Below are 11,205 nucleotides of genomic sequence, written 5' to 3'. Positions count from 1 at the left end.
GCTTAAAGGATTCTAACTCATATCTTATTCGATTTCTCTTTTCGACAGGCAATCTTACTTGCCATTTCTGGGAATCTATTATATAACCGAGGTATTTACAAGAAGTAGTTGGAATGCGATTACTCTTTTGTTCATTTATAATAAATCCCAGGGACTTTAACAGTGATTCTGTGGTTTGTAAGTTATTTATACATTCCCAATAAGATTCACCTATTAGGTAAAGGTCGTCAAGATAAATCGATGATATGAGCCCGCATGAGCGTAACAATTTTATCACAGGTTTCATCAATTTGGTAAATATGTACGGCGCACTGCATAGCCCGAATGGGAGTACATTAAATTGGTATAATTTTGAATCTAAAATGAACCTTAGATATTTTCTAGAGTCGGGATGAATTTTGATCAAAAAATATGCATCCTTTAAATCCAGTGTGGACATGAAACAGCCTTTAGAAACTAACTTTAAAGCTGTGCGTAAATCTTCAAGTTTAAAATGATCAGTTGAAATGAATTTATTTAACTCTTTTAAATTAAGAATGAATCTCATGCTCCCATTAGGTTTGGGAATTAACCCCTGGAGCGCCCCAGAATTACCGTAGTATGGAACTCCTATACTAGTTACCAGCACACGTGTCTGTTTAGGGCGCTCCACGGGTTAAGAAAACCCTCGATACAAATTGATCAGAGGTAGGCTCACATTCTGAAATTGCTCCTATGGATAAAAGATCATTGATCGATTCGGTAAATTTACACCTTTCAGAATATGAGCCGCTCGAAACAGCTGGACTGTTGGTCTGATATACTGGCTGGTTAAATTGTATTTTATATCCATTTATCCAGGATAATACAGTTTGATCACCTGTAATCAGTGACCACTGCTTATGAAAATCAGCAAGTCTGCCAGCATAACGTACCGGGTCTAGCGCCGTCGATTGTGCTTGGCCCGATGCGACGATCTGTGCGACGAGCTCCCGTGGCCGTAGCGTAGATTGCTCGATGCTGCAGACTGATGTTTCTGTGTCGGACCCTTCGGCTGATTGCGAGCTGAGGGTCCCGTCTGCCAGTTTAAATTTTTTGGAAACTTTGATGGTATATGCTTCGATTTCTGTTGATCCACCTTAATATCTGTACCTGATTTCGATACAGCTTTCGCTGTTTTTAAGGTCTCTGGCAAATCTTCACCAAACAGGTATCTATCTATCTTTGTATTCGCTAATTGATCTCTAAAATCCTTTTTTAGTGAATACAGCGTGAAGTTCCTGCGAGTTGACGATTCACCGTATTGTATATCGCATAGTAAGCGTGCAACATCCATCAGCTGTTTAGAAATATTGTTGCTCTTATCCTTTGACTTTAATTGTGACGTCAGCAAGCGGCCTACGCCTGTAATTGCTGCCGCGATCTGCTTTTGCCTCAGCTCAATAGCTTTATCCCTTTTTACGACAGCTTCAGTTGATGCTGCTTTTATCTCAGCATTTAGCTGCGGAGCGGCAATCTTCATGCAATTGGAAAGTACTAAATATTTATCTAGTAGCTCTTGTCTTGATTGTTTTTCTAAGCCAGATGTGGCTATGTGTTCAAATCTGCTAGCCACTTCTTTGTTAATATCTTCGCCATATTCTTGACTCAGCGATGGATCGGTTCCCAATGTTTCCAATATCTCGGCCTGACAGATATCATCATCTTCAATTTCAATGGGTTCCACAGTCATATTTGCAGGTGGCAGATTGGCATACACAGGCATCGCATGTGATGGACCCGCGATCGGCTCGATTGTGTGTGATGGGTTAGCGATTGGCTCGGTTTCATGTGATGGACCGGCAATCGGCTCGACTTCGCTGCAGCGGCCGGCAACCTGCGCTGGGGGTGGCGGCGGGTGCGCGTCGTCGCAAGCCCGCGCGGTTGCATCTCAGTCTGGAAACATGATATTCGACCCATGACTAATCAAGTAGCAAATGGATGCATTACAACTTGTGCGCACTAACAAAAGCGAAGCATGTGGCGAAACAGTCCCACAGACTGATCTGAGTACATGCCTCTTTACAATGCGGCGAAATGGTCCTATAGACCCCCTGGATGCATTATTTTTGGGCGGCAAAATAGCTTAAACCCTGTGGCGAAACAGTCCCTAAGACTGATCTGGTTACAAGGGTTTTTGTTTTAATGCGGCGGAATAGTCCTATAGACTACCCTGAATGCAATGTAATGCGACGAAATAGTCCTATAGACTACTCTGATTGCATTATATTTGATAAAATTACCAAGTTTATTTTTGTAAAAATAAGTGGGTAGTTTTAAGTACTAACCATTTTGGTAATCCGAATTTATCGACGCGGCCTCCGACGACGATGAACTTGACGACGAACATGTGGAGCACAACGAGGACGAGGAAGAACGTCGGTTACGTTTAAGATCTTTTTTGAGTTTCTTTAGGCGTTTCGCCAACAACTCCAGTTCCTCCTCGTTCCCCAAGTAGCATTGCAAGCTGTATATAAGCTGTATCAAAGTTTATTTGTATACTATAAGCTGTACAGTTAGGCTGTACAAAGGCTGTATAAGCGCTTATACAGCCCTTATAAGTAAAAAAAGGGCCCAAATTATACAGCCTTTGGCGTTATTAGAGCTGTAGAGTAGCTATATAAGCAATACATAAGCTGCATAATAGCTGCATTACAGCTATATTTCGGTGTAACAGGAAACCTTAACACTACAGATAATCTCTTATAAGTACGATATAAGAATATAAGTTTTAAATGAGTTATAAGAAAGAATTACAAGAGAATAATAATCATTTAAGAAACTATAATGTCTTAATCTTGTTCATTCATAATATAGTAATGGCGACAATAAAGTACTTAAGTATAGTGGATGGTAAAAGTAAAAGTAAATATTATACAGGACTTGGATGGAATATTACATTATTGGTAAGTGCGGATTATTATTTATTGTGAACCTGTGTATCTTTTCTGGCAAAATATTTACGCGCCTGCAAAATAACAAAGAGAAACTATAAGGAAAATATCAAAAATCGGTAAAGTTACTGTTTGTTTTTAAGGTTAGAGTATCAAAAATATTTATAAATATTAATTCTAAGGCTAAACAATTTATTTTAGCTGGTAATCATAACACGACGTTAGTCTGCTAAATATTTGCAAGTATTTCTTTAATTATATTTACAAATACGTTTTTTGTTTTATTGTAAAATGGCGACAATTTTTAAACAGCCTACAGGATAGTTGGAGAGCATTATAATCTTAGTAGCTGTGCTGTGTAATAAATGGAGTGTCTTTTACAGCTTTTGTAATTAAAACAGCTTTATAATAGAATATTTGTATTCGTTTGGCTGTATTTCGGTTCCCCGTATATAAGTTATAATTCTCTTTAGAAATCCGTATAACAAATAAAAAACCTGTACTGTAACTGTCATATATTCCTTTAGTTTTATAATACACTTATTTTCAGAAATCATTACACTACTATACTTATACGAGTGTAAAATTACGCCAAAAGATTGTTATAAGCGACTCTATCAGTAATACAGAAAAAGCTGTACTATAGCTGCCATTTATTAATTTGGTTTTATAATACCCTTACAGACAGAAGTTATACAACTACTATTCTTATAGGAGAGTAAGATTACGCCATAAGAAATAGCTTTAAAACGGGGTTGACAGATACATTTGTACAGCTACAAGTGCCAAGTGATACTACAATACAGCCTGTATACAGCTTTTACGATAAAATTAGCTTGTAGTGTTTCACAACACTTAATGTTTTAAAACGGAGTTGACAGATACTTTTGTACAGCTAAAAGTGCCAAGTGTTACTACAATACAGCCTGTATACAGCTTTTACGATAGAATTAGCTTGTAGTCTCTCAAAACACTTTTAGTTTTATAGTAGATTTTTTATATTCTGATAAAGCACCCCATGCTTCCGCAGAAACCTTTATAATGATTTTATACAGCTTGAGCTGTATAATGTCTGTAAAGTACCTTTTATACAGCTTAAATCTTTTCTGACACTCTTATACGTCCCTTAAATCACTCTAAGTTCTCAGTTGGCTGCTATATTGATGTTGCCGACACTTCCATGCTACTTGGGTCTTTCTCTTCGGCATGTCGAAACACGAACTCTTGATACAAGTGGAGTGGTTCAGCACTAAAAAGCGAATGAAGAGGGGCGACCTGGGTAGGCCGGCGGAACCGTTACAAAAAAAAAAAAAAAAAAGGGGATGCCAGTATTGGCTACCTTTTTTCCCCTAAACAAGTGATGAGTGGTTACACTTTCGCGTAACTACAATGTGTTCTATAATCTTAAATTACTAATATCGAGGACGAAACACGAGTATAATCATGTTATATATCGAAAAGCACACATATACGTTTTTACGCACACATGCACAACCTGGTGCTACCTAAAGTAGCTAACACACTACCGCACCGCACCAAGGTCATTGTGGGACGCACCCATAAGTAAGAGGGAGAAAGAGATATCGCTTTCGCGTTATGGGTGCGTCCCACAATGACCTTGGTGCGGTGCGATAGTGTGTAAGCTACTTTAAAAGGGGACACCTTGATTTGAAGTCCATCTTGTCAACAGTATGGTTGTCCTTTTTTGACAAACGGCATTTTTTAAAGAGCAAGGAGAGAGAAATTATACTAGTTGCTGCGCCGTCGAAGAGAACAGACAGCGTTGGGGCCTTGGTTAGAGGGGTAGGCTCTTAAAGGCGCCTCCGGTTATTAAATGCTCTAAGTTCGCACCACCATTTTTTTTGCCGCCCTTTTCTACTGATAAAGTGGCTGTGTCAGAGTATAACTTGGCGTAGTCGGATAAAAAATAAAGATTCTTTTCTACTAAGCTCGTGTAAATCAGGCATTAAGCTATAGCATCGCCGTCTAGATTAGATTTTCTAAGATGTTTCACTAGCCAAAACTTAAATAAATTGCTATTTGAATTATATGTAATAAAATACAGTGTTTTAGAAAAAACGATTTGCAACAATTTTATTATTGGACACATTCTTGATACAGTTATTCATTTGTTTTTTTCGCCGCTATTTCTAAACCGGAAGTAATATTGACATAGACAACATACGTCACTTTACTTCGCCTTTGAAAAATATTGACTATTTTGTTGTTATGTTGTGCGAGATCGCCTTTGCAGCAAATTGAAGAAAGCCTTGATATTTCTTCTAGAGAGGTCTCGTAAAATAATTACAACAGTTCTGCACTCGGAAACTGCAGTAAAATTTTACAATGTCGTCTTATAAGGTGAGCTTTTATTTTATAGATTTTTACTACTAATGGAATATATACTCTTATCTTTTAATTCATACAACATGCCCAATTTCAACAAGGTATATTAATTTTCCTTTAACTAGGTATTCTGAATTAGCAAATTTAATTAAATACGTTATCTGGACACTACCTACCTTCCTTTTCATAAAAAATGTTTCAAAAATAATTCACACCGTTTATATTTTATTGCAGCCAATTGATTCTAAACGCGAAGAGTTCAGAAGATATTTAGAAAGAGCGGGAGTGATGGATGCTCTTACTAAAGTGTTAGTCAGTCTATATGAAGAACCGGACAAGCCTGAGGATGCCTTAGAATATATGAGGAAACATCTAGGCACTGATGGCGGAGAGGACGAGTTGGAGGCTGCTAGAGCTCGTATTGCTGAACTAGAAGCTGAAAACGCGCTTCTAAAAGGAGATGCAGCCCCAACAGAAGGCTAAAAAAATATTATCTTATTAGTAACAATGATCTCGCAGAACCTGATTGTACAATGATCTCAGATGAAAATATTGTTGTTGATCCTAAAGAAATATAACTTGTGTTATAAGGAGAGTATTTTTGTTATGTTTAAGTTTTTTTGATGTGCAGGTTGCACAATAAAATTTTCAGTTTCTTTATTAAGTATTTGCATTTCATTTCCATTCCTAATAATTTGCCTGTTGCAAACTATAACCAACTCGAGAAAAAAGGAAGTCTACATTACCTTCCTTCAGACTTCTCTGGCAAACATTTAGTAGACACTAGACAGTGACTTAAATAATCGAAGCCTAGAAATTCATTTATCTTGCAGATTGGTAATAATTAACTCTTTCCTCATTTAAAGGTTTTGATCTTATGGAACAAACATTAGACTGATACCACATAGAACTTCTGTAATCAGACTCAAAGTTAGGTAGTTTGCTGTAAAGTCAATCTACCTTCTAATAGTACTTATATCAAGCACTGAAAAACTATGAAATTTAAAACTATAATACCCTAAATAATCGAAATATCTTCCATGTTTTACATTATTAACTAGAGTGCCATATATGTCCAGATAGCGAAAAAGATGTGTTGTGTATGTTGTGTCTGACTCTAGTTAATAAAGTAAAACATGGAAGATATTTCGATTAGTTGAAATTACCCCACAGTCGAAATTGCCCCCCCTGTACCTTAGTTTTGTAATGGTTATGCATGTTATATGTCATATGCATGTCATACTAGGTTAAATTACTTATTAAAACAAATACAAATGATTTTCAATTGATTTAATTTAATGTATGCTTTACTAGGTTATGCTTGACAACTATTGTTTACATAATTTAAACAGCGGTGCTGATGAGCTCTGTGTATTTCTTGACTTTGCTGGCAACACTCATGTCCACATATTTGTCGCCAATGGAGACAACCATTCCTCCCACGAGGGAGGGATCAACCTTAGCCGTCAGCTGGAGAGTCTCATTGCCCTTCAGGAATTTCTGGAAATTAATGAACAAATATTGAATCAAGTGTAACAATTAGCAATATTTATTACAATTTAAATTAGTGAGTAGTAAAAAAAACAAATGTATTATAGCTTCACATAAACCAAGCAAGTAAAACAATTTTATTTCTATTAATCGGATACTAGCTTTAGATCTTTATATTTTCTATCTAGGCACACCTGAAGAATCAAACCACTGACCCCCTATCTACTTCATTCCTGAGGCTCCAAATACATTATCTTTAGCAACTTTGAAGCAATCTATAGTACCTTGAGTGCAGCTTCCAAGTTCTGTTTCTGCCCTGCATCCAGGGGTTTGGCAGTGACAACCTCGCAGGTGACCTCCCCACGATGGGCAGCCATCATGATCTTGAAGGCGTTGATGACAGCCTCCAGCTTGCCGAGGCGGCCATTCTCAGCCATTAAGCACAACAAGTTGCCTGTGGCAGGGGACAGGCTGATCTGTGGACAGTGATAAAAAAATATTGCATTAGTAGACACATAATTTCGGTAAATTATATTCATGTCCTTTACCTAACTTTACTTTGACTGTTATGTAGGCAATAACTACAATGAAATAATGTTTGCACGGGCCATAAGATCCAAACCTTAGTTTACATTGTGGGAAGCCTTGGTTAGACAATAGCAAGTTTTTAATAGGTAGGCAAAATTTATTAGATGTGAAGTATAGCCATATAATCTTACCACATATGAATTTTTTATTTTATTATATTTTATTCCTTAAATCAACACTGACAGACAGGCTATACAGTTAATTGTACAGGAGGGAATGAGAGGGTATAATCCAGTTAAAACATGAAAGCTAGTAAAATTTATAAAGCTAAATACCTTGCTGGAAACATGTTTAAGGGCCTCCGCTTTAAGATTCCTTTTCAAGGTCGGATTAATAAGGAACTCCTTCAGTTTTGCGTCAGTCTTCATGTTTTGCTGGAACGAGGAAAGTTCCTTCTCAACAGCATCCAAACACTTGTTCTTGGAGGCCGCCGAGTACAAAGCCGACGCATATCTACCCTCCAAACCAAAGATGTGTACAGGAGGTTTCACGAGCTGAGCAGCAGCGGACGAGGTGCTCAGGGATCGCACCTAGAGAAACATTACGTAAGTGTCAGAAAGGTTATAAACATTATTTAAATTAATTTTAATAAAAAACAGGTACATACCAGCATATGTGTTTTAGTCAAAGACATTGTTTCTGATTGGAATTTGGCGTAATTTGATTTATAATCACCAAATGCACGATGATGGAAAGAAAAGCTGTTCGACCCGCTGGCTGTCAATCGCTTTATTCGGGGCGCTCGAATTCATTCATTCAGATTTTGACATTTCGCTGCTAAACTCGAATGTATAAAACGTGTCTCAAACGATGCGGATATACAGGCCTCGTTTTGATTAAATTATAATTATTAAATATTTTAGGATTTATTTTAATACTGAAATTTAGATTTCATAATCACGCATGTTCAATTTGCGTAGTCAAGGTTGCGTAGGTAGGTCAATTTGCGTTTTCATTCCTCTAGATTTTTTTTTTGCCACACCTCGCATAGCTGTATCTTGTGGAATGTGGGCCAATCTATGGCTGCAGGATACTTGTCAATCAAACGTCATTCGGAAACGGAACAATTATGACGTAAACACAAAAGTGTGCGAAATATTTCTGTTTAAATTCCTAATGCTCGTTAATGGATATTAAAATTGCATAAACAAAACCTGCGAATCCAGTTCGTTACTATTGATCAGTCAAATCATTTGTTAAGTACGCTGTGTCATTTCTTTTAGAATTGAAAGTGGGTAAATATGTCGCGCCAAGTAGATACAAATGTTGCTCGATTACTGGAAGGTTTAGGATTGGAAGACGAAGACTTCTGTGACTTTACCATTGCTGATCAAAATTCTGTTGCGGAATCTCAAGGCATCACACCGACGACGCCGTCTAACTTTAAACCGGTACTCGGAGAAAATGTAACATACGTTGTGGCCTGTGTTATAATCAACGAACGAAATGAAATATTAATGATGCAGGAAGCGAAGGAAAATTGTGCCGGCAAGTGGTACTTGCCCGCAGGGCGCATGGAGAAAGGTGAGACTATAGTGCAGGCCACTATGAGAGAAGTGCTTGAAGAAACAGGATTGCATTGCAACCCCACGACGCTGCTGGTCGTGGAGACCGCCGGCGGCATGTGGTACAGGTTCGTGCTCACCGCTGACGTCACAGGAGGCGAACTCAAGACTCCCGCCAAAGCTGATAAGGAATCATTACAAGCAAAGTGGATTTCTAACTTACAAGAGATAACTTTGAGGTCCAATGACATCTTGCACCTAATTGAAAAGACTCAATTGTACAAACAAAGTCATTCTGGAAAGGGATGGCACAAAGACCTTTTACCTGCTGCTGTTCCACATGTGAAAGATCTGCTAAGGCTGATTGTAGTTATTAAAAGACGTAGTACAAACAGGCTCCATGTGTTGTTGAGTGAAAAAACTGCCATACATTTTCCGGTTTGTGAAATTAACCCAGCTAAGAGTGTGCACTCTACATTGAGGAGGTTTATGGTGGAAATGTTTGGAGCTGATGTCGGGCAACACCGGCCTCTGGGCCTGCTCAATGTGGAGGCAGATCCTTCGAGTGATGGCTGTTGTCTGACCCTGTTGGTAGCATTTAGGCCTCCTATAGAAGAGGTGCCTCTCATTGGTAAATGTGTATGGCATGAGTTATCACAGGAATCAGAACATCAATTGCTCTCTAAAATAACAACAAAAAACTCTACTGTAGAACTGCATGTTGTTCGTTGATCCATGACCATTATGAACAGGAGCATTCCACGGGCTGTCCCGTACAAACGCATTTTGTTTCATGTGTTTGAACTTTTTTTCAGTGTTTAATTCAGATGATTATTTTTCTGTGCATATTTTTGACAATTTGTCACAGAAAAAAAAACTCCTATACCTGTAAATCTTCAGAAAATTTGCATTTGTACAGGATGATGGTAGACAATTTCATGCTCCAACATAATGCATATGATTTATGTATATCAAGAATACTCAACTTACTGTCTTGGGTTGTTTAGATCTATGTTAACCAATTGTACTTTAATAAAATAACAAAAAACTAACATACTAATCTGTTATGAACAACAATAGCATACAAATACATAACATACATATTTTTAATGGCAGAGGGATTGTATGGTACCTATTTAAAAATGTAAAATACAATTGATTATGTTACTTCTACTTACATTTCTATAAGTTCTATACTGACACATTCCATTTTATATTGACTTTTATCCATTATGTGATTATATGATTTGTAAAAAATATCAAATAAAAATAAATATTAATAAAAAGGGTGCCAATGTTGCCCTGGCCTTATATGAATGTGTCACAACATTCTTATATTATGCTGATTAGTTTTATTTTACGTCACAAGACATAATAATTTGTAATCTCAGACTGTTATTGCAGTACTTACCTGAAAATTATATGAAATAATGTAAATCAAAACAATATCATCACATGATATTTGCTTTAAACTGTAACCAAGTATTTTTTTGTACTATTTTTAGTATAAGTTTTTTTTATGTGCTGGGTACTTGTTAATTTTATTATACATATCTATATTTTTACACTACACAATAAAATGTTTAAATAAGTGCTTGTTTCAATATTTCATTGTTGTGATAGACAGGTAAATAATAAGGACGTGTATTGCTAACCATATTGCGAAGTTGCATTCCTCCAAGATTCGTACGTGTATGTGGCGTCAAAGGAGCGGAGTCTTTGTAGGTTTATTTTGTTTGGCGCATTTTTTATCCGGTTATTTATACTGTACTGTATAGTGTATAGACATATCTGAATGAACTCCGCTAAAAGATTTCATCATTCTGAGTTAAATATCAAGAACCTTTAAGAGGGAGCCCCAACGCAAAATTGTAGTTTTTATATAGAATTTTTACATGTTTTAATATCAAGCACTAAATTTTAATCAAGGGCTTGCACATGTCCTTTCTTGAGGTAGCTCTCATGAAATAATCAAGAGCTTAATTCGCCAATTTTAAGAAATACTTATAGTTATTTACGATACAAGTGCGGAAAAGAGGAAATCCGAAACGAGTGGCGATAAATTATAACACGACCGAAGGGAGTGTTTTAAATCGACACGAGTTGCGAATTACCTATTCTATACATATTTTACGCACTAGTGCGGGAAAGTAGGACCATATGTACTGTAAATTTAATTGCATAACTGTCATGTCATGGCGTCATCGGTTAGTGACTCTTTATTCAACCGTTTGCTTTACTACAACAAATGCAAGTAGGTAGTAGTATTTGCAAAGCCCACATTCCTTCATATTTAATTACATTGTAAAACAACAGCATTTCAGACATTTGATAAGTATCATAATTATCATAAAACTGCAAAA

At 36.9% G+C, this 11,205-nt stretch overlaps 3 protein-coding genes across 3 annotated transcripts; 2 read left to right on the top strand and 1 right to left on the bottom strand.

Moving 5' to 3' along the window:
• Positions 1 to 4,951: 4,951 nt before the first annotated feature.
• Positions 4,952 to 5,922, top strand: LOC134794602 (c-Myc-binding protein). Its single transcript, XM_063766408.1, has 2 exons — positions 4,952 to 5,273; positions 5,493 to 5,922. The coding sequence occupies exons 1-2, from the start codon at positions 5,259 to 5,261 to the stop codon at positions 5,739 to 5,741; spliced, it is 264 nt and encodes an 87-aa protein (XP_063622478.1). The 5' UTR covers positions 4,952 to 5,258; the 3' UTR covers positions 5,742 to 5,922.
• Positions 5,923 to 6,533: 611 nt separating this feature from the next.
• Positions 6,534 to 8,094, bottom strand: LOC134794365 (ATP synthase subunit O, mitochondrial). The gene is made up of 4 exons (XM_063766165.1): positions 7,945 to 8,094; positions 7,613 to 7,867; positions 7,034 to 7,225; positions 6,534 to 6,758 (listed from the first exon to the last, which is right to left on the bottom strand). The coding sequence occupies exons 1-4, from the start codon at positions 7,969 to 7,971 to the stop codon at positions 6,603 to 6,605; spliced, it is 630 nt and encodes a 209-aa protein (XP_063622235.1). The 5' UTR covers positions 7,972 to 8,094; the 3' UTR covers positions 6,534 to 6,602.
• A 248-nt stretch (positions 8,095 to 8,342) lies between these two features.
• LOC134794364 (8-oxo-dGDP phosphatase NUDT18) lies at positions 8,343 to 10,315 on the top strand. Its single transcript, XM_063766164.1, has one exon. It carries the CDS (start codon positions 8,579 to 8,581, stop codon positions 9,572 to 9,574), a length of 996 nt encoding a protein of 331 aa, XP_063622234.1. The 5' UTR covers positions 8,343 to 8,578; the 3' UTR covers positions 9,575 to 10,315.
• Positions 10,316 to 11,205: the final 890 nt, after the last annotated feature.

This window comes from Cydia splendana, chromosome 10 (genome assembly GCF_910591565.1).
Source record: "Cydia splendana chromosome 10, ilCydSple1.2, whole genome shotgun sequence".
Taxonomy (NCBI): Eukaryota; Metazoa; Arthropoda; class Insecta; order Lepidoptera; family Tortricidae; genus Cydia; species Cydia splendana.
The sequence above is the reverse complement of the archived record's forward strand: the minus strand, read 5'-3'. Positions and strand labels throughout refer to the sequence as shown.

Excerpts from the sequence above, each read along its gene's own strand:
- LOC134794364 (XM_063766164.1), top strand. The coding sequence starts at position 8,579 with ATGTCGCGCCAAGTAGATACAAATGTTGCTCGATTACTGGAAGGTTTA.
- LOC134794365 (XM_063766165.1), bottom strand. The coding sequence starts at position 7,971 with ATGTCTTTGACTAAAACACATATGCTG. Across the intron at positions 7,226-7,612 it reads TTAAACATGTTTCCAGCAAG|ATCAGCCTGTCCCCTGCCAC; the intron begins GTATTTAGCTTT and ends CACTGTCCACAG. Across the intron at positions 6,759-7,033 it reads ACTTGGAAGCTGCACTCAAG|AAATTCCTGAAGGGCAATGA; the intron begins GTACTATAGATT and ends ATTAATTTCCAG.